The 20,308-nt window shown below is 38.8% G+C and overlaps 3 protein-coding genes across 4 annotated transcripts in view; 1 reads left to right on the forward strand and 2 right to left on the reverse strand.

The window, feature by feature from the left end:
• Window positions 1–2,175: 2,175 nt before the first annotated feature.
• On the forward strand, window positions 2,176–8,450 carry LOC307009091 (uncharacterized protein). 2 transcript variants are annotated; one of them, XM_079632515.1, is made up of 9 exons: window positions 2,176–2,605; window positions 2,822–3,193; window positions 3,457–3,786; window positions 4,470–4,661; window positions 4,862–4,956; window positions 5,094–5,144; window positions 5,387–5,768; window positions 5,867–6,046; window positions 6,973–8,450. In XM_079632515.1, the coding sequence occupies exons 1-9, from the start codon at window positions 2,572–2,574 to the stop codon at window positions 7,068–7,070; spliced, it is 1,734 nt and encodes a 577-aa protein (XP_079488641.1). In that variant the 5' UTR covers window positions 2,176–2,571; the 3' UTR covers window positions 7,071–8,450. The 2 variants fall into 2 exon arrangements, with proteins under 2 accessions (XP_079488641.1, XP_079488640.1); XM_079632514.1 differs by lacking the exon at window positions 6,973–8,450 and adding an exon at window positions 6,548–6,689.
• A 1,620-nt stretch (window positions 8,451–10,070) lies between these two features.
• Window positions 10,071–20,308, reverse strand: part of LOC307009093 (E3 SUMO-protein ligase ZBED1-like) — a 63,613-nt gene continuing 53,375 nt past the window's right edge. Inside the window, exon 7 of the mRNA XM_079632523.1 lies at window positions 10,071–11,035. The gene's annotated coding sequence lies outside the window, so the exon portion shown is untranslated. The remainder of the gene's footprint in view (window positions 11,036–20,308) is intronic.
• Window positions 14,654–17,197, reverse strand: LOC307009635 (uncharacterized protein). The gene is made up of 4 exons (XM_079633495.1): window positions 16,848–17,197; window positions 15,980–16,618; window positions 15,166–15,803; window positions 14,654–14,808 (listed from the first exon to the last, which is right to left on the reverse strand). The coding sequence occupies exons 2-3, from the start codon at window positions 16,405–16,407 to the stop codon at window positions 15,674–15,676; spliced, it is 558 nt and encodes a 185-aa protein (XP_079489621.1). The 5' UTR covers window positions 16,408–16,618; window positions 16,848–17,197; the 3' UTR covers window positions 14,654–14,808; window positions 15,166–15,673.

The following is a 20,308-nucleotide window of genomic DNA, read 5'->3' on the forward strand; positions in this document are numbered from 1 at the left end:
AGTCTCCTCTCAGAAATCAGCTTCAAATTCGCAAGATTTGCTCAGAAAATTCTCTGCAAAAGTCTGAAAGTTCGCCTCGTCTCTCAACCAACAACAGACAGACTGGGATCGTTTTAAGTGTAAATATACATGCAGAATTCATAACAACCGTCGCTATAGCAACTACAAATTCGAATCACTCATATGCTCACACGCACACACATATGAGCAGAGCAGAGCACGTGAGCACATGTCAAATCTGATTTATTAAATAGTTACAAATTTAATGTTTACATTTCTTTAATATGAGATTCTTTCATAGCAGTATTATTATTAAAAATCTGTGGAAAAAGGGAGAATAAATCGGACTTCATCTTATGAATTAAATTTGCCCATTTCCGTATACATAACCATCAAGGCCAATCAGCTTTCAGTATCTCTAATGCGTCATCAAACGGTTAGTATTAGTGGTGAAGAAATCCAAATTATTGTTGAATTCTCTATTAACATTGTTCACAGTTGTTACCCAGTTAACTATAAACTTGCTAAATGTAATAATAGTTCTACCCCATGTCCTTATTTTGTTATTATTTTGAAGAGACAATCATGTGTTTTGGGACTGTGTGAAATGTGTGAATTGTAAAAGTATTTTGGATTTACTTTTCAAACGTTGTTAAAAGGTAACTTAGGCAGGCCAATCTATATTCAAACTTCTGTATAAACCAAACATACTCTCTGATATTAGACCCTTCTCATTTTAAATTTGTAATTAATTTATACTTTTTCTTGCCAAATTTAATATTCACAAATGTAAATTGTAATTTGTTTAAGAAAGAGTTTGAGGACATCTAAAAACTGTGTGTGTCTGCGTGTGTGTGGATAAATATTTTTTGCTTTTAAACTGTGTGTGTGTGTGTGTGTGTATATAATCACACACACACACACACACACACACACACACACACACACACACACACACACACACACACACACACACACACACACACACACACACACACACACACACACACACACACACACACACACACACACACACACAGTTTAAAAGCTAAAAATATTTATCCAACTCCATTTAAAAACAGTCTATCGCTGCCATCTTTTGGACATTCATCATATTGCATTGGTTTTAATTTCTTGTCCTCAAACAGAGCACTAATCTGTTGATTTTTAAGTTACACATTCTGCATTGATTAAAAAAGAAAAACCAAATGTGTTTTTTAGGGGTAGTATTATTTTATACAGAAATAAATTATTTATAATTCAGATGAGAATGAAGTTAATTTAAAATGTAAGGAAAACAAATATATTGATCTGAAATATAGCAAGTTAATTTAGTTTTTTGTAATTTTGTTATTGTGTTTTTATTAATTTAATTAATTATCTAATTTTATAAAACTATTGTCAATGCACTACAAATAAACTGGTTCTATGCCTTTACTTTATTAATAAAACATATAAAAAAATTCAAGGCTTAAGACATTTATTAGACACATAACATGATTAGGAAAATGAAAAAAAAAGAATGGTAAATGGTAAATGGTAATGGTAATTTTAACATTAAAACACAACACACACACACACACACACACACACACACGCACACACACACACAGGTGGAGTGAGGGGGAGGGGAAGGACAGACAGCGGGAGACAGAGAACATTTTAAACAAAAAGTAAAATAAAATCCTAACTGTGACAGAAAGTAGACTTTGATTATATTTAAATATACATGGAAATGCAGTGTGTATAATACATGGAAATGTTTAAAACATTGTTTACCAGCGAATAAATATTTATCCAACCACATTTATACATAGTATAAAACACTAGATGGCACAATATACCTATTTTTAATAGACACATGTCAAGTCAAGTCATCTTCATTTATGTGATAAGTGCGTTTGATGACGCATTAGAGATACTGAAAGCTGATTGGCCTTGATGGTTATGTATGCGGAAATGGGCAAATTTAATTCATAAGATGAAGTCCGATTTATTCTCCCTTTTTCCACAGATTTTTAATAATAATACTGCTATGAAATAATCTCATATTAAAGAAATGTAAACATTAAATTTGTAACTATTTAATAAATCAGATTTGACGTGTGCTCACGTGCTCTGCTCATATGTGTGTGCGTGTGAGCATATGAGTGATTCGAATTTGTAGTTGCTATAGCGACGGTTGTTATGAATTCTGCATGTATATTTACACTTAAACGATCGCAGTCTGTCTGTTGTTGGTTGAGAGACGAGGCGAACTTACAGACTTTTGCAGAGAATTTTCTGAGCAAATCTTGCGAATTTGAAGCTGATTTCTGAGAGGAGACTTTTATTCTAGAAGGACATCGGAGGATATATCCTTTATATAGAGATATATTTTTTAAATAATATTTTTTAATTTTTGCGTCATTTAATTTCTGAGAATACTTTTCATTTGATTGTTGTTTTCTTATTTTAGAAGGAGTTATTTAATTGTTTATTTTTAGGGGAGTATTTCTGAGGTGATTTATATTTTATTGTATTGTATTTTGTGTTGTATTTTGTATTGTTTTTATTGCAGTTTGGAGGAGGATGTCCATGGCTCACATGATGGGTGAAAGAGGAGGTGAGTGCTTCAGTTTTTCATTTAGGTTTATCCATGGTATGATGTTGTACAATGACTGACTACATTAATGTGAAGAACCCATTTGATCACATTTATTTGATTCCTTGCATGTGAAATAAACGTTTGTATTGAACTGAAGTAAAATGTTGTACTGACATTGATTATTATTATTAAAGCATTACTAACTATGTGATGTGTGAAACATTCCATCCTTAGGCCGCTCCAGATCCAGGAGAGCCGCTTTCTCTCAGACGGCTGGTCAGGAGGTTTGGGGACCCGGTTATGATGACCGTGATCAGGATCCGACCCAGACACAGAGCCAGGATCTTCCTGGATATTTAACATCTCTGTCTTCTGAGTTTTCTGTGTCCACAGGTCAGGCTCACGGGACGAGGGCGAAGCAGAGGCCAGATGATGGACGTCAGGATCACGGGACGAGGGCGAAGCAGAGGCCAGATGATGGACGTCAGGATCACGGGACGAGGGCGAAGCAGAGGCCAGATGATGGACGTCAGGCTCACGGGACGAGGGCGAAGCAGAGGCCAGATGATGGATGTCCGTCCACTTCATATGAACACTCTCGCAGAGGTCAGAATAGGTTTTTAATAAAGAAGTAATGGCTAAGTTTCTATTTCTATTTTCAATGGCTGATTTGTCATTCTACTAATACTAATATTCTAATGAGAGTTAGTAGACATGTAGGTGCAATGTTACTTATAGACAACCGAATGTGTTAAAAGGAAATAAAGTGAAACCAAAGTAACAATTGATGTGACCACTGACATTGATTATTAATATTATAAAAAATAAAACAAAAACAGCTTTTGATGTCTGAAATGTTCCATCCTCAGGCCGTTCCAGATCCTGGAGAACGGCTTCCACACATTCTTCTCCGGGCATCACGTCATCCTCAGCTTGGTCCCTCTCTGAGGTCCACGTGGAGAGGAGGTGTAGAGAGTCGTTGAGTCTGAGCAGCCGAGGCTCGTACAGCGTCGAGTGGAGGTGGAGTGGCGATGGATCGGAGAGCTCAAACCAACAGGGTTTGTCCGGGTCCGTCAGCCTCGAAGGGTTTCTGTGTCCTCCGCTGCCGGGTCAAGTTCCTGTCGAGTCAACAGAGACTTCAACTGGCCGAACTGCTCAGGGTGCCGTGGAGGATTCTCCAGTGAACAAGAGCTCAACAGGTGACACTGAAATAAGGCTGGGCAGTGTAAAGTCTACAGATAGAGATTTTGCTATTTCATGCATAACTGACTCAAGGTTTTAACATGTTAATGTCCGGTCACATTTACTGTTGCTCAGCAAAATTTCGCTGAAATATTCTTTCTGATTTCTTTGTGTAAAGAAAACACTTTATTTTGATGGTCCCTTTTGAAAAATTATGTTGACTTTACGTAACTTTGCAACTACATGTCAACTTATTCTAACCCTAACCTTACCAGTCTACTAATACTCTACTAATACTCTACTAATACTCTACTAATACTCTACTAATACTCTAATGAGAGTTAGTAGACATGTAGGTGCAGCGTTACTTATAGACAACAACAACAAAGGGACCATCAAAATAAAGTGAAATCTATTTTTTTAGGAATATTTCAATTGAACGTTTAACTAAAATTTTCAAAACATTCCGAGAACATTCAAAAGTAACGTTCCCATAATGCAAAATTATAAAATATAATGTTCCTTTAACCAAGAAAATCATTTAGAATTGTGTGGATAGCGTGAAACATTCCCATTACTTTAGATTTGTATCATTACAGAATTTAACAGTAAAATGTAAGTTATGTCATTATATCATTGCTTAATTTGACGTCAGAGATGTGTCTAATAGTTGTTTTCAATTGTTTTTTCTTCATTTCAGAAAAAGCTCCAGAACGTAGGAAGAGGAAAATACCTGGTTGTCTCCGCAGGTTCTGGAAGGCTATCAAGTGTGTTTTCTGCTGCTGTTCCTGTAGTGCTGTGAATGTTGTGGAGCCTTTCGTTCCTCCAGCAGATCCTGATCCTGAACCATCATCCCCTGCTCCAGATCACTCCGGCGTCGAGCCAAATAATGGTAAATCATTATCTCTCCAACATTATTTTAAACAGTATTATCTTGTTTTCCACTCAAAATAAGACTTGCTTTTAGAGAATATTAATATTATTTCTCCCATTATAATATTATTTTCTCAACCAGGACGTTTGATTTTTTTAAATAAAACAATGGATCTAGCAAGCTAATAATTGTCTCATATTTTTCTGTTTGTTTTTCAGAGTCCTTTGAGTCTCTCTATAACGTGGACAAGATGATTGGATCCGGAGGATTTGGCAGGGTGTTCCTGGGAACACGCAAATTTGATGGCAAAAAGGTAAATCTTACTGAATTGTACAAACATTTTGCTCTTGCAAAACACATTTAAAACAATTAACAGATAGTTTAATACTTAGAAGGTCAGGCGCTTAAGTATTCTGTCACTGTTATTGAAACTTTTTTTTTTTTTTGCAGGTTGCCATCAAGCGGATGCGCAAGATTGACAACGATCGTTATCTTAATATTGTAAGTTGGACAAAACCTGAATGTGTATTGAGTTGTTTAAGTGCAGATTACTGTAGTCAATACACCCGTAGGAAGCATTAGGTGTAAATGTGATCAATATAAGCCTAGAGGCACCAACTAACTTTGAGCTGGAAAGGCTCTTTTGAACGCATCTAAAAAGATGAAAGAAAAGTACATTTCAAAATGATATGTTTTCTTCAGATTTTTACCCAGCTAACCTTCTGTCTACTACTTCTCTCTAGCCTGGACATCCCGAACCTCTCGTTACAGAAGTGGCGCTGCTGATGATGATGAGGCGAGAACCCATAAGCCCCTTCGTCATACAACTGTACGAGTGGTTTGAACATCCTAGAGAATTCACTCTGGTTATGGAGTATCCTGAACCCTGCGAGAGCTTGCTGGACTTCATGACTCGTAATCAACAAGTGTATGAACCAACAGCACGGTCCATCATGAGACAGGCTGTGCTGGCAGTGCAACACTGCATCCATCGTGGTGTTTTCCATAATGACACTCATCCGCAGAATTTCCTGTTGAAGAAAGACTCGGTAGACCTCAGGCTGATAGACTTTGGCTGCGGTCAGCTATTTAGCAGCGATGGCTACGACAGCAAAATATACATTGGTGAGCATTCTGGGAGTGTGGAAACCTGAATGTAGTGACTTACTAATTATTTGCTTTAAAAAAAAAAGCTCAACAATGTGCAAATGTCTTTCTCTCAGGAATACAGGATCACATCCCACCTGAAGTCTTGACAGAACCTCGATTCCACGCCGTCCCAGCAAATGTCTGGTCTCTAGGAGTGTTGCTGTACAAGATGGTGAACGCATGTTGTCCTTTTCACAATAGAAGAGAAATCACACAAGCCAAAGTTACATTTCATAACTCCAACTTATCCAAAGGTGAGTGAATAATATTGATTACATTGATAAACACACACATAAAGCAAAGGCTTTGTACAGAAACAGTTAAAGGTGAAGTATGTAAGATTTTTTATATATAGCTCAACGTATAGCGAGAGTTTGGGGCGAGAGCCACGGGAAAAGAAATGCAGCTTTAGTTACAGAAGTGAAAGCCAAAATTCACTGCATTCATACCTTCAAAGATTAAACAGGTCATGAACACGTCAAAGTGAACAGAGCATTGTGATGCAGAAAGGCACATTTTCATAAAGGCAAATGCAACACAGCTAAAAGTATTCCTAATGTATTTTAAATATGCTTTATTTTGTCATTTATTCCACTCGCTGCCACTAGTGTCGCAGAAACTACATACTTCACTTTTACTTTTTAAAGATAAGGAACATTTTACAGTATATTAATCATGTTTTAGACGCTGTTTTCATAGATGCCAGGCCACATAGTCATGACTAACCAGCTCTCTCCTTATTAAAATGTGTACAGAGTGCAGGGATCTGATTAGCCAGTGCCTATCCAGGGATCCAGCTAAACGCCCGACGTTAGAGCAGATGTTACAACATAGATGGATTAGTAGAGATCTACAGTAGATTGAAGAAGTTCAGGAGATTCACTCGATCAGTTTCAGGTGTGAGGAAGTGTAACAGAGTAGGATTATATCTTTTGTCTTCAATTCTGGATTATTTGTAGTGAGATTTTCAAATTTGTGTTCATTGTAATGTTATTGTTATAGTCAAGACAAGTTACCTTCATTTATAGAGCGCTTTATACTATATAGATTGTTTTAAAGCGGCTTCATGTAGTAAACAGGAAAATAACAGAATCAGTGATGCAAACAGAATTCAATTCTGTTCTAGCTCTAAAAAATCATTCATGAGTTGACTTGTTCATATAATCTTTGTGTTGGATAGGAAATAACATGCTTGCTGAGAGCTTGAGCTCGAGACTTGACCCGAAGCCTGAAGTCCAACACCAACCTGACAGAAACTCAGAGCCTGTCCACGTCTGAGCGAGAACATGAGAGACTGCAAGACTGGAAAGAAGTCATCAAGTCATCACAGGCACATTTGCTTTGTTTCAAAAGTCAAGACAAGCTATCTTTATTTATATAGCAACGTATTTATGACCAATCTGTATATATGACCGATCTGTATACGGGTCAAAGACGAGACTTCACCATTTCGTGTCCGCATCAAATTAAATTAACAAAAGTAATTTTAGATACATAAAAACCCTGTTAAATGCAAGTAAAGTGTCTACCTTAAAGGTGACATATTATGCCCCTTTTCACAAGATGTAATATAAATTTATGGTGTCCCCAGAATGTGTCTGAAATTTCAGCTCAAAATACCCCCGGATCATTTATTATAGTTTGTCAAATTTGCCCCATTTGGGTGTGAGTAAAAACGTGCCGTTATTTTGTGTGTGTCCCTTTAAATGCAAATGAGCTTCTGCTCCGCCTCCGTTCAGAAGAGGGCCGATCCTTTACACGAGCTTCACACACTATACAATACATACAGTCGGCATCTAGTCATAGTTGGGGACGTGGTCTGGCGTGGCGAGGGTGGAGTCGGCGGGGGGGAAACACAGCGAACATCGTGTGTATTTGAATGACAAAAATCTCGTATTGCGTGTCATTGACGCCTGCCGACCGACAACTGTACATTGCAAAATTAACTGCCATAGGTTATGATTGCCCTTATTTAATTAAAACTGGATCAATGACCCAACCAAATGGCCGGAGGTGTCGTTTCCAGACATATTTTGCATTATTAGCCTATAACTCAATCAACTTTCGTATATGTTGCATACTATAACTTCATAAAACCTTGTCACTTGTACATATATGCTTCACTTCAAACTATTAATCCTTTTGTAAAACGGTGATCAGTAGTACGAAGTTGCCGAGGGACTGTGCTGACAGTTATCCCTAACTCACCGACTGCAGTCTGTATTGAGTGTAGACCTCGAACTACTCCCTAGGCTCACGGCTCGCGTCATTACGTAGCGATTGGCCTCCTTTCCGGTTCTGTGTGTTTATTAGGAAGGATGTAGAACTTCAATTCATAATTTGTTTGTTTATTGGCGGTACAGAAAACGACACAGCAACTCTTCGGCATGATTGTCCCGTGTATTTCAATTAGAGCCAAGGCAATGTTTTCCCCCACGGGCTAAATTCACATCACGTGACGGGGCGTTCCCAGACCAACCGTCTGTATGTATAACAAAACATGTGAATAATCTCATCCAAAATCTCAGAAATAACAGTAGCGAGTGCAGCCTTACAGAGAGACTCAGGAAGAGATTCAACTTTTAGACTGAACCTGGATGTTTCTGAATTGGTCAGTGGAGACATTTAGATATTGTGGAGTTACATTGATTCCTCTGTTTCTGGGGGATTTCCGATTAAGATTAAGAGCTGGTAATATTATAATAAGATCCTCTTCCTACGTCAGAAGGGGAGCGAAATCTGATCTGGCTTATTTTTGACATGCTTACAGAGAAAGGCTTAACAAAACAAAGTTTTTATGTTTTCTGGATTGGTAGATGCACCGGGGACTCGATTATATGTCACCTTTAATATTTCAAATAACTTTTGTGAAAATAAAATGTCAAAATATGAGGGTAATAATGTTCCAAAGTGTAAAGTTGTCATTCAGCGTAATGGTCTGGAGTTTGATTTTGCCATTACATCTTTAAATAAACATAAAACACCAAGATAAACAAAAAAAAAAATGTCTTGGCATGTTCACATAAGTGTTGGCTGTGTTATGTTAAAAGTATCATTTCTTATTATTTTTAAGTATTAAAAAAAAAAAATTGTCCAGAAAATGCAGTTTGTCAGAGGTCATTCGGTGAAACAGGATCAAGAAGCCGTTCTGAAATCATATAAAAAGCAGATAGTCATTCGACAGTTTGTGACATCATCAAGTGGCACCCTGAGATCATGTGGTGCCGCAGAAAAGTGGGTTTATTCTTAAATATTTGATAATTACACCTTTTCATGGTGTGGTAGCCTGAGTTACAAAAACGCATATCATTCAGTGAAATCCCACAAAACACTTATATTATTAGATCTTTTGACAAATAAGCAGATGTTGTGAATAATTGTGATTAATTTTGCTGGTCAAGCTCATTGTTTAATATAGTGGCCAGTTGATGGCTGTCAATATAAGCTGAAGTTGAAGTTTTGTCATTCAGTGTGATGCAAATTCTTCAAAAAACTGAATGGCAGTATCACTGTATACATTAAACAACTTTAACAAATAACAATTTTAGCATCTCATTTATATTACAGATGAATGCTTAGCACTGACATATATGTTAAACTTAATATTTGTTGTATCGTTTGTGTTTTCTTCAAATGTATTTGGTTTAATGTGTTTATATTTTGGACGCTGCATTGTTTCTTTGTATGCTTTCTTTTTATTTGCCCGATGTTTTATTTTATTATTTTATGTTTTATTTGCACTTGTAGTGCAAATCTGTTGCTTTTAAATAAATTTTGACTTGACTTTGACTTTAATTTGTGTTATTGATTCATTTTAGATGCTCACGAACAGAGAGAGTTTAAAGGCACTGTAAAAAGTAAATGCAGACCCAGTTCTCTTAAAGCCCATTCACACCAAGAAAAATAACTATACTGGTAAACTTTATTAGCTTCCGTCCACTTTGACGCTCTCGCCGCCGGCGGTGTGATATATGTTGTTGTGAATTTATATAAAGTTACATTTAGGTATTAACCATATTTAGGCCATTAGACATACAGTACCACCTTGTAATATGGATCCTAAATGAAATATACTATTCACAATTGGTCGTCATATAGCTACAAAACATGTCCTACATATAGCAGTTTATGAAGACAAACACAATTTAACCCTTTTCTAAAATTCCAAGGACCATTTAAAAGAAAGAGACAATATTGTATATATAGAAATATTTTTTCACAAAAAAAAGTTATTTATTAACAGCATGACTTGGTTATTTATTAACAGCATGACTCCTGTAGATGACTCTCCTATGGCTTGCCACTCTTCTTTAATTGTTTTTTTTATCCTCCTGTCAAAGTGCTCCCGCTCACTGATCAAAATAAATAAAAAAGCAAAAGTTGAATAGTGGTAGAAACAATGGTTATTTATTAATAATGGCAGGATGTCATGTTTCAAAAAAAATATATTTTATAGGATCCTTACAGTACAGTTATCTCGGGACAGGCGTCCCGAGATAACAACAAAAAAGGCAGATGGGAAATAATTAGCGTAGCTGCTGTTCATAATATGAATGCATTTGATCTGATTTAACTGTAGTATAAAAGGTACGATGCATTATGTGAATACTTGGCTAAAGAGATGCGTCTTTAATCCAGTTTTAAACTGGGAGAGCGAGTCTGAACCTCGGACAATATCAGGAAGGCTATTCCAGAGTTTAGGAGCTAGATGTGAAAACGCCCTCCCTCCTTTAGTGGACTTAGTTATCCTAGGTACGACCAGAAGCCTCGAATTTAGCGATCTTAAAGAGCGCGATGGATTATATGGCGATAGAAGATCTCTTAAATACACAGGAGCTAAACCATTTAGGGCTTTATAAGTCAGTAACAATGCTTTATAATTGATACGGAACTTAATAGGTAACCAGTGTAGAGATGATAAAATTGGCGTTATATGATCATATTTTCTTGACCTAGTAAGAACTCTAGCAGCTGCATTTTGGACTAAAATCAAAATCACTGTAAAATCAAGTACAGTGTATATCAGACGTTGATATAAAAGGGTTAATTGATGAGTTTGATATTAAAAGATGATATAATATTGGACCACATGCAAATAAGGAAACATTACATTGTACTTCGCAAAGCTTAGCAATAACAGACTAAACAAGTGCCATTAAAGTGTCTTGATCCTCTACTGTGTTACTTACTGGTCACTTGGCGAACGTCTGTTGCACCAGATTGAGTAGAGGACTCTGAAACAGCTTAATTGGATAACACAAAATATTGGTACATGACAACATCTGTACAAGTAATACCAAGAACCAATTCTAAAGTGGTATTGCAGTAATCCAAACATTACCAAGAACGGTGGTTGATGTTCAGCACCACTTCTGTCACAAATACTTTTTTTAAGGCCTCTAGTCTTGTGGTGTCTACTAGCTAGTCTACTGTTGTGGTGGTGGATGATACTTCTCATGAGGAAGACGTGGGTTGATGGAAGGGTCATATTTAGAAAGTAGTTATTTTTCTTTAAATTGCTAAAGAACTGCTCCGCAACCTGGCTATTCACTTTACCATTAAGTTGGGCTACAAGACCAATCTTGCGGAGAGCATCCCGTCTGCTTTTGAATTGTCTTCATGAAATTTGTCATTAAGGACATAGTGCTCTGCTGAGCCTGTAATTGGGTGGCCATGGCTGTTTGGGACTTGTTTTTTTATACTAAGCCATGGCAAGGAGATCTTCAGCTTTCCTTCCTTTGCCATCTTTATGTTGCCATCTGTTCAGCTAGACGACCTTCGTGTGGCGTGAAGATTAACATCTCAGGATACCGAAGATTGGTGTGTGTGGCCAGTCCCCGTGCAAAATCATAGATGACTACATTGGGTATGTGTTTCCATGATTGGAGGATATCTGCAAAGTCTCTCGGACTCTCTGCGCGCAAACAGCATTTGATGCTATACACAATTCCACAAGGGCACATGACCACAGCCCATCCTCCTGGGAAAAAAACATCTACGTCAGGCAGCAGTAATAAAAGTATAAGACCTACAAAGGTAAAGTGGCAGTCACAAACATACCAAAACACAAGCATTTGTTTCTTACCAGAGGCACCCCAAATCTTTTCGAATACTTTGTCATAAGTCTGTCAAGATTTCATCTCAGATGAAAGCCTCTCTAGGAGGTCACTTTTTGAGCCAATGGAATCAACACCACTTTCCTTGCACAGTTTCCTTATCACCGATACCTTAAAAACAAATAAAAATACAGTTGCAGCAAAAATACTTACATGCTACTTAGCCAAAGAAACACTTCACACTAGTCACAGAAATTAGAAATTAAATCAATTTGACCTTTTTCTTATAAAGCTAATTTTTAAGTCTATCTTCAGAGACAGTTATTTCGCAAAGCTCAGCTTCTTTGGCTTGGTGAATTTTTTGGAACTCTGTGTTCAGGCATTGACTGGACTTGCGAGTATTTCTTCCAATCCATGGTGCCCAAAAGTGGTAATTGGGGTGGACAGTGAAGGGATTGTCGCTCTGTTCTTAAATAACAACAGAAAAAGCAAAATGTTCAAAAAAAGATTCTAAATAGCATACCAAATGTACAGAAGAGGCACATAAAAGCAAGATAATTTCTTTTTACAAAGCCACGACCAATCATTTGCAGGGCCAGTTTATCCCAGAAGTCATCCATATCCATGTGTCCATTGAAATCCTTTGGGGGTGGTTTGATGTCACTCACTAACAACATACAGAAAGGAAAAATAATAATAAGACGACCTGTATAATAGAGAAAATTAGGTATAAGCCTCCTGTGGCTAAATATGCACAAGCAGTGTCAAATCACCCAGAATGTATACACAGAATTTCAATTTGGTCTATGACAACACACTTACATGACATGTTGAATGCTCCTTTTCTGTGGAGATCCATGATGACAATGGGTGGATGATCCCCACGTCACACAAGAGTATTCATACTCGTGACCTGAAAGTGCCTCAAAACGGATATAGGCATGGAGCACTGTTTTGGCTGGAGGAAACTGTTCCCCTATAGTGACCTCCAGACACTGAACCACTCTCCCGACAGCAGTGTGGGCCTATAATTTCAGATAACACAAACAATAATTGCTATCTACTTCTTGAAAAACCTTGCAAAGCATTTATTTTACTAGAAGTAATGGTAAATTATTTAAGATAGCCTAACCTGTAGCGTGTTTCGAAGATGTAGGCATAAAGGGAGGTCAAGAATGACACTGTCATTAAAATTGTGCAGGCCATCTTTCCACTCTTGATACCTGTAGTGGATTCCACATTGGTGGCAACATTTTGAGTAGGTGGCAACGTCTGAAAAATACCATGTTAGAAAATTAAGCCATACTAAAATACCATTTAGGACATATTCAGAACTGATGCCAGTATGTATTTTATAGATCCTTTTGGCACCAAAATTACGATAATTCATGTATTTGTAAGAATGTCGGCCTTTGATGTGATGAGCAGAGGGTCTGATAAAGGTACATTTCCAGCACAACATCTCATCAGGAATGAGGCTGGTTGGGTATGTGCTTGAAAATGAAGGCAGATGCAGATGCTCAGGAAGAGCTGCAGGGATGGTCTTGTTGTTCATGACATACTGAATCATAGATTCCAGCGCTTTTGTCGGGGGGTACAGTAGGCCTGCGTCATCTACACTTTCATGAACTGGATTGGTCTGATCTGTGCTTTGGACGGTCCTGAAAAGCTGATGCTCAGTCTGGAACAGGCGGCATTTTGCAATGTATTTATGGAGGCAGGATCTTCTTGACCTGGCACAAGGACAATGCCAGGAGTTCTGCTTTACATCATATGTGACCATTATTCTTCCAAGTTGCAGGATTCTTATTAAAAGATTTATACATGTACACATTGAGTAATATACAATATATGTACAATATATACAAGGGTATGAGGTCATGCAGTGCAAATATGCAATGTTAAGCAGATATTTACATTCACTAAAAACATTTTTTTTTCCACTGTCTGATTTGATGCCAGACAATGAGAAAATAGGCATGTGTTTTATAGATGGTGTATAATGAATCGGTGAATTGGTATAAGAGGCAGATATTGTAGCCAATATGACTTATTATATTTTAGCCTTATGAGAATATAAATAACATGGCAAATTAAATTACATTGTAACCCACAAAGTCCAAATAATGTTGAGGTATCGGTTGGGTTTTATTCGATACCAGTACCTACTCTGGATTTTTTAAACGGTTCCGGTGCTTAAACGGTTCCTGAACCGGTACTTAAGAAAACTTCTTGCCTTGACGTCTGCGTCTGTGCCTGCTTGCGCGTCAATGATGCTCCCTAGGCCCACTTCGTCCAGGATTTTTCCTCTAAGTTTTACTGGTTCTGTGCTGGTTGCGTGAATTTTCTGAATTTTTTTCTTTCCTTCGTGGATCCTAAGGCCAAGTTGGGCTGAGACAGTTGAAAGGTCACATGTTTTTTCTTGCATTTGCTGGCGACTGTGGGAGAGTAAGGCAAGGTCGTCAGCAAAATCCAGATCATCGAGCTGTTTCCCCAGTGTCCACTGGATTCCATTTCTCTTTCCTGCGGTTGTCTTCTTTAGGATCCAGTCAATTGCCAGAAGGAATAGGAATGGAGACAACAGACAGCCTTGCCTGACTCCAGTTTTAACCTCTAAGCTTTTTGTGAGATGACCACCATGGGCCACCTTGCAGGTCATTCCTTCGTAAGAGTTCTTGATCAGGCTTGCAAGCTTGACTGGTATCCCGTAGTGCCGAAGTAGCTGCCAGAGACTTTCTCTGTGGACACTGTCGAACCGGAATCTTTCCGGAATCCTGTTTGTTCATCTCTCAGCCGGTGGTCCACTGCATTTTTCATTCTATCTAAGATTATCCTGTTGAAGATTTTGCCTGGTACTGATATTAGTGTGATTCCCCTGTAGTTTGCACAGTTGCTCAAGTCCCCCTTTTTTTGGTATTTTAATGAGGTAGCCCTCATGATGAAAAGAGTCACTGTTGTAACTTGAAAAAAGCCAGAAATAAAAATATTACTATCAAAATGGTTTATACACTTAAGGTTACAACTACTAGTAGCATATTCTGCTCAACAGACAACAGCTCATAAAAATTGCGGCGTTTAATACTGATGTAAAAACACTCATAAGATCAACATTTTGTCTTCACATATTATGACTTTTACTTTAAGCAGAGAAATATTTAACACACACAGTATAGCCTATATATAGTATAGCCAGTGTTTGAACTTTGTTAAAACATTTTGCACACGTAACTTGTCACACACGCAGTTGAATGGCAATGGTGTTTACTAGCCTACTTGATATGCAAGATTTGCAGTTGGCATTAAATTTCTAGACTTACCCGAAGAGGAGCGGCTGCTGTTATCATCATCTGTGATGATATTATCCACCACCACACTGGCAGAGCTGGGAGTGGGACTCTCTTCAATTTGTCCGGCGGCGAGGCCAACACTAGCTGCTGCTGTTGTTGACGTGCTTGGCTCTGCGTTTCGCTCTTGTAGGTTGTCAAACACGGTGCATTGTTCGGCTTTTAAGTACACTCCATGTCTCGTCAGATGTTTCATCAAATTCGAAGTGTTACCTCCCTTGCATGCTATTGCTGTAAGGCATTTGTTGCATGTCGCTGAGTCTCCATTACACGTGAAATGCAGCCAAACCTTTGATCGCTTTGACTTCGGCATCTTCATTAATCCTCTCGCTTGCTCTCTATCAGTTCAACAAGTGTGCCGAGTAGCGGCACTGACGTCACGCAAGTTGACGCCGGAACACCAGGGGGCGGTAAAAAGAAAAGTCAGGCACCGAAATCAGGCACCGAACTTTTCATTCTTATTCGGTCTGGTTACTACCGTTTACGTCAACGGCTGTGGCTGTGCAGGAACCACTACCAGGACAGGTGCTGCTGATGCTCTGGGTGGGATGTACGTGGCCACAGGGGGTTTAGGTTGAACGGGCTGGTTCACAAGCTCTTCCACATCTATCCTGCAAAAATAAATCATACATGAGTATAATTCATGAGAAATAATGTGTATGACTATCAATTCACACGGTTTGTTGTGTTTAAGTTTAAACCATTCAGCTGATAAATGCAGATATTCACATATTGTAATAAAGTAGTAAAGTCACATACTTGTAAAATGAAGAACTGAACAACTTACCTCCGCTTCTGACCATGCTTTTTCCCAGCTGCATGACGTAGGCTCTGGTACTGAACCTGAGGTCGATCTGGAGCTGGAAGGGATTCTGGCAGAGTAGGAGCTGCTGGCATTGGTTCTTCTGACAGCACTCTTTGGTGGGGTTTCACCTTTGGCATTACTGTTGCCCTGTAGTTAGCCTTCTTCTCTTCCCGTGCCATGAATGTAGAGATGGACTTGGCATTCAGATTGGGCAGAGGAATGGAGAGACCGTTGAGGATGAGATCGTCTCTGACTCGGTCTACAATCCTTTTATACTGGCCCTTGATTGCATTGGTGATTTTAGTGGAGGAGGTGAGACGACTGGATGGTGGCCGGTTTTTCAGTATCTTAATAATGAGGCACAACAGACGACTATCCTCAGTCCCCTGGGCTGCCTGAGGGTACCTCATCCAGGAAAACTTTGTCTTCTGTGCTGCTCTGGTCTCAGGAGCATATTATGAACAGCAGCTACGCTAATTATTTCCCATCTGCCTTTTTTGTTGTTATCTCGGGACGCCTGTCCCGAGATAACTCAAATAGAGTTCGTCAGCTCCAGTTATGTATCCAGCCTCTCATGGAGACTTCAGATGCCCCAACGCCTGTGATGAGACGACTCGACGCCTGTGAAGAGACGACCCAACGCCGGCGATATGTTATGCCCTAAATTTATGATTAATTAACTGTATTTTTGGATGTACATTTTTGAAATGCATTTTCTGTAAAGCTGCTTTGAAACAATATGTATTGTGAAAAGCGCTATACAAATAAATTTTAATTGAATTGAATTGAATCAGGTGTGTCAGCTCCCAAGCATCTGCCAAACAGGGTGTAACCCCACCTAGACTCATACCTTTTTACAAAGTTGGCTGCAGACCTGTCATGCTCATGCAGAGCACCAACTGCAGTGCCAATCTTCAGCCTTGGGTCAGCTGGCACTAGGTGACGGTCACTGTTGTCTGCCCGTTCTAAAAGGAGCAGGGCCACGGCTTCCACTTCCTCCAGCCCAGGAAGATGCAGATGGCTCTGGGTCATTAGCACATCCTGCAGAACAGGACTGTCCTCCTCTTCCTCCTGTTCTGATTGAGTGAGGATGACATGTTTGTCACTGACAGTGTCCATAGGATCCTCCTCTGACTCTACACCCACGTCCACATCCTCATCTGCCAGCTTGTCCTCACTTTGTTCAGCCGTCTCCTCTTCTTCACGGCTCTTCCTCAACTGCAAATATGTAATGTACTAATCTCCAGTGTGTCTAGGTAGTTACAACAACTAACAGTAGACTAATTAACACAACATGGCAATGCTGCAGTTCATTTGTTTCATATTATGTCAAATAAAAATGAAACTATATCATACATACTTGTCATGGATAGAATATGCATGATATTTATAGGTATTTGACCGCTTAGTATGCATGTATATTGTTATAATGCATGATTGTGTACCTTGCTGGGCATAGTAATCCCTTGCAGTGAAGCTGGTTGACTGGCACACTCTACTCTAAGGAGCTCCTCCTCGTCTGGGTCCTTGTATACAGCAGGGTAGGGCTTTGGAGCGGCAAAGTTGGGCTCGAGGACATGCTCTTTACCGAAGAGCCCCTCAGCCTGCTGATTCAGGCGGTGAATCTGCCGCGGGTCCATACACCACGTCTGCCTACCATGACCACCAGCAACCCGGAGTGATTAATGCGGCTGTTCCACTGCACAGCAAATGCAATCAGATACACCTGAAAGACATGACCATTCATGCATTATTGTACATCAGAAACTAATTTTGATTACAAAGTAGGCATCGCCCAGCAGCATGACATACAATTTGTCTTTTGTCCGCAATAGGCTATTTTGTGTGTGTGCATCTCATACACCCAGTTGATGCTATGTGAACAGCATAGAGCTCACACACACACACGTTCGTCTGAAACGCAAAGGAGGTGTTGCTTTAATTTATAGTACTATTTTCAAATCTAGTTATAAATATAATTCTTTTGAAGTGTTGGTGCTTAATTTAAAAATATATAGTGTAAACGATAAATCACGTTTGAAAATTCTGCTGGCTACTGTATACAGGCCACCAGGGCACCATACAGACTTTATCAAAGAATTTGCGGACTTTCTATCAGAATTAGTATTGGCTGCAGATAAAGTACTAATTGTTGGTGATTTTAATATACACATAGATAATGAAAAAGATGGATTGGGATTGGCATTTAAAGACATTGTAAACTCAATTGGAGTTAGACAACACGTGTCAGGACCTACTCATTGCCGTAATCATACTCTAGATCTAATACTATCACATGGAATAGATGTTGATGCTGTTGAAATACTGCAACAGAGCGATGACATCTCAGATCATTATCAAGTCTCATGTAAATTACATTTAGCCAAGGCTGCAAAGCCGACTCTGTGTTATAAATATGTTAGACCGATCACTTCTGCCACTAAAGATTGCTTTATCAATAATCTTCCTAATCAGTTTCATCATCTCAGCATCCCGGATAGCTTAGAAGAACTAGAGGTATTTCGGATTTCATGGAAGGAGAGCTCGATTGCTTACAGAGAGGCTTTAAAAGCTGCTAGATCTGCTTATTTTTCAACCCTATTAGAAGAAAATAAACATAATCCTAGGTATTTATTTGAAACAGTGGCTAAACTAACGAAAAAGAAAGCTTCAAGCCCAGAATTTTCCAAGCAACACAGTTGTTCTTCACTTATAAGATCGATAATATCAGGGACAACATTATAACTATGCAACCGTCTAATACAGTATTGCATCAGGAAGTGCTTTGTAGTCTCCCTGAGGGAAAATTTGATTCATTCATTGCTATAGGAGAGGAAGAATTTTGCAAACTCGTCAAATCATCTAAATCGACAACGTGTATGTTAGACCCTATACCGACTAAGCTACTGAAAGAGATGTTTCCAGATGTCATAGATCCTCTTCTTAATATCATTAATTCATCTTTGTCTCTTTAGGATAGGTACCAAAAACCTTTAAGCTAGCTATGATTAAACCGCTTGTTAAAAAAATGCAACTTGATCCTACAAAATGAGTCAATTACAGGCCGATCTCTAATCTGCCTTTTCTGTCAAAGATATTAGAAAAAGCAGTATCCTCACAACTGTGTTCCTTTCTAGAAAGAAATGATATCTGCGAGGATTTTCAGTCCGGATTTAGACCGTACCATAGTACCGAGACAGCTCTTGTTAGAGTCACAAATGATTTGCTCTTATCATCCGATCGTGGTTGTATCTCTCTATTAGTATTACTTGATCTTAGTACTGCATTTGACACCATTGACCTCAACATCCTTTTAAATAGACTCCTTAAATAGACTTTAAATAGGTCCTTGTCCTTTGATGCGCATGCGTCGCGAGTGAGCGCTGTGTTTGTATTTGAAGCTCCGTCGACTTGATTCATAAATCGTTGATTTTGTTCTTTACACTCATTTAGGAACGAGCATTTTCTATTTTTCCAGCGTGTGAACATATCTCCGATACTACTCTCTATAAAAAACAATCGGATTGCTTTGATATCGCTAGTTATATCCAACTTTCCGAACTTCCGTTACTATCTCTAACGATAGCCCGCTAGCATTGCACGCGTGGCCTCGCCTATCGACCGTCTTATTTACACTCGAATCACTGAAATCGCTCTGTTTGTGTTGGAGTTTGTGTTTGTGCTTGTGCTTCGAATCGCTTGTTGTGTTTGAAGTTTGTGTTTGTGCTTGTGCTTCGAATCGCTTGTTGTGTTTGAAGTTTGTGTTTGTGCTTGTGCCTCGAATCGCTTGTTTGTGTTTGAAGTTTGTGTTTGTGCTTCGAATCGCTTGTTTGTGTTTGAAGTTTGTGTTTGTGCTTGTGCTTCGAATCGCTTGTTTGTGTTTGAAGTTTGTGTTTGTGCTTGTGCCTCGAATCGCTTGTTTGTGTTTGAAGTTTGTGTTTGTGCTTCGAATCGCTTGTTTGTGTTTGAAGTTTGTGTTTGTGCTTGTGCTTCGAATCGCTTGTTTGTGTTTGAAGTTTGTGTTTGTGCTTGTGCTTCGAATCGCTTGTTTGTGTTTGAAGTTTGTGCTTGTGCCTCGAATCGCTTGTTTGTGTTTGAAGTTTGTGTTTGTGCTTGTCCTTCGAATCGCTTGTTTGTGTTGAAGTTTGTGTCTGTGTTCGAACCGCTTTGGTTGTATTTGGAGTTTGTGTTTCGAGTCGCTTAACTGTTAGTTTGTGAGCGTGTGAACATATCTCCGATACTACTCTCTATAAAAAAAAAAACAATCGGATTGCTTTGATATCGCTGGTTATTTCCAACTTTCCGAACTTC

Source organism: Phoxinus phoxinus (assembly GCF_949152265.1).
Source record: "Phoxinus phoxinus genome assembly, chromosome: 13".
Lineage (NCBI taxonomy): Eukaryota > Metazoa > Chordata > Actinopteri > Cypriniformes > Leuciscidae > Phoxinus > Phoxinus phoxinus.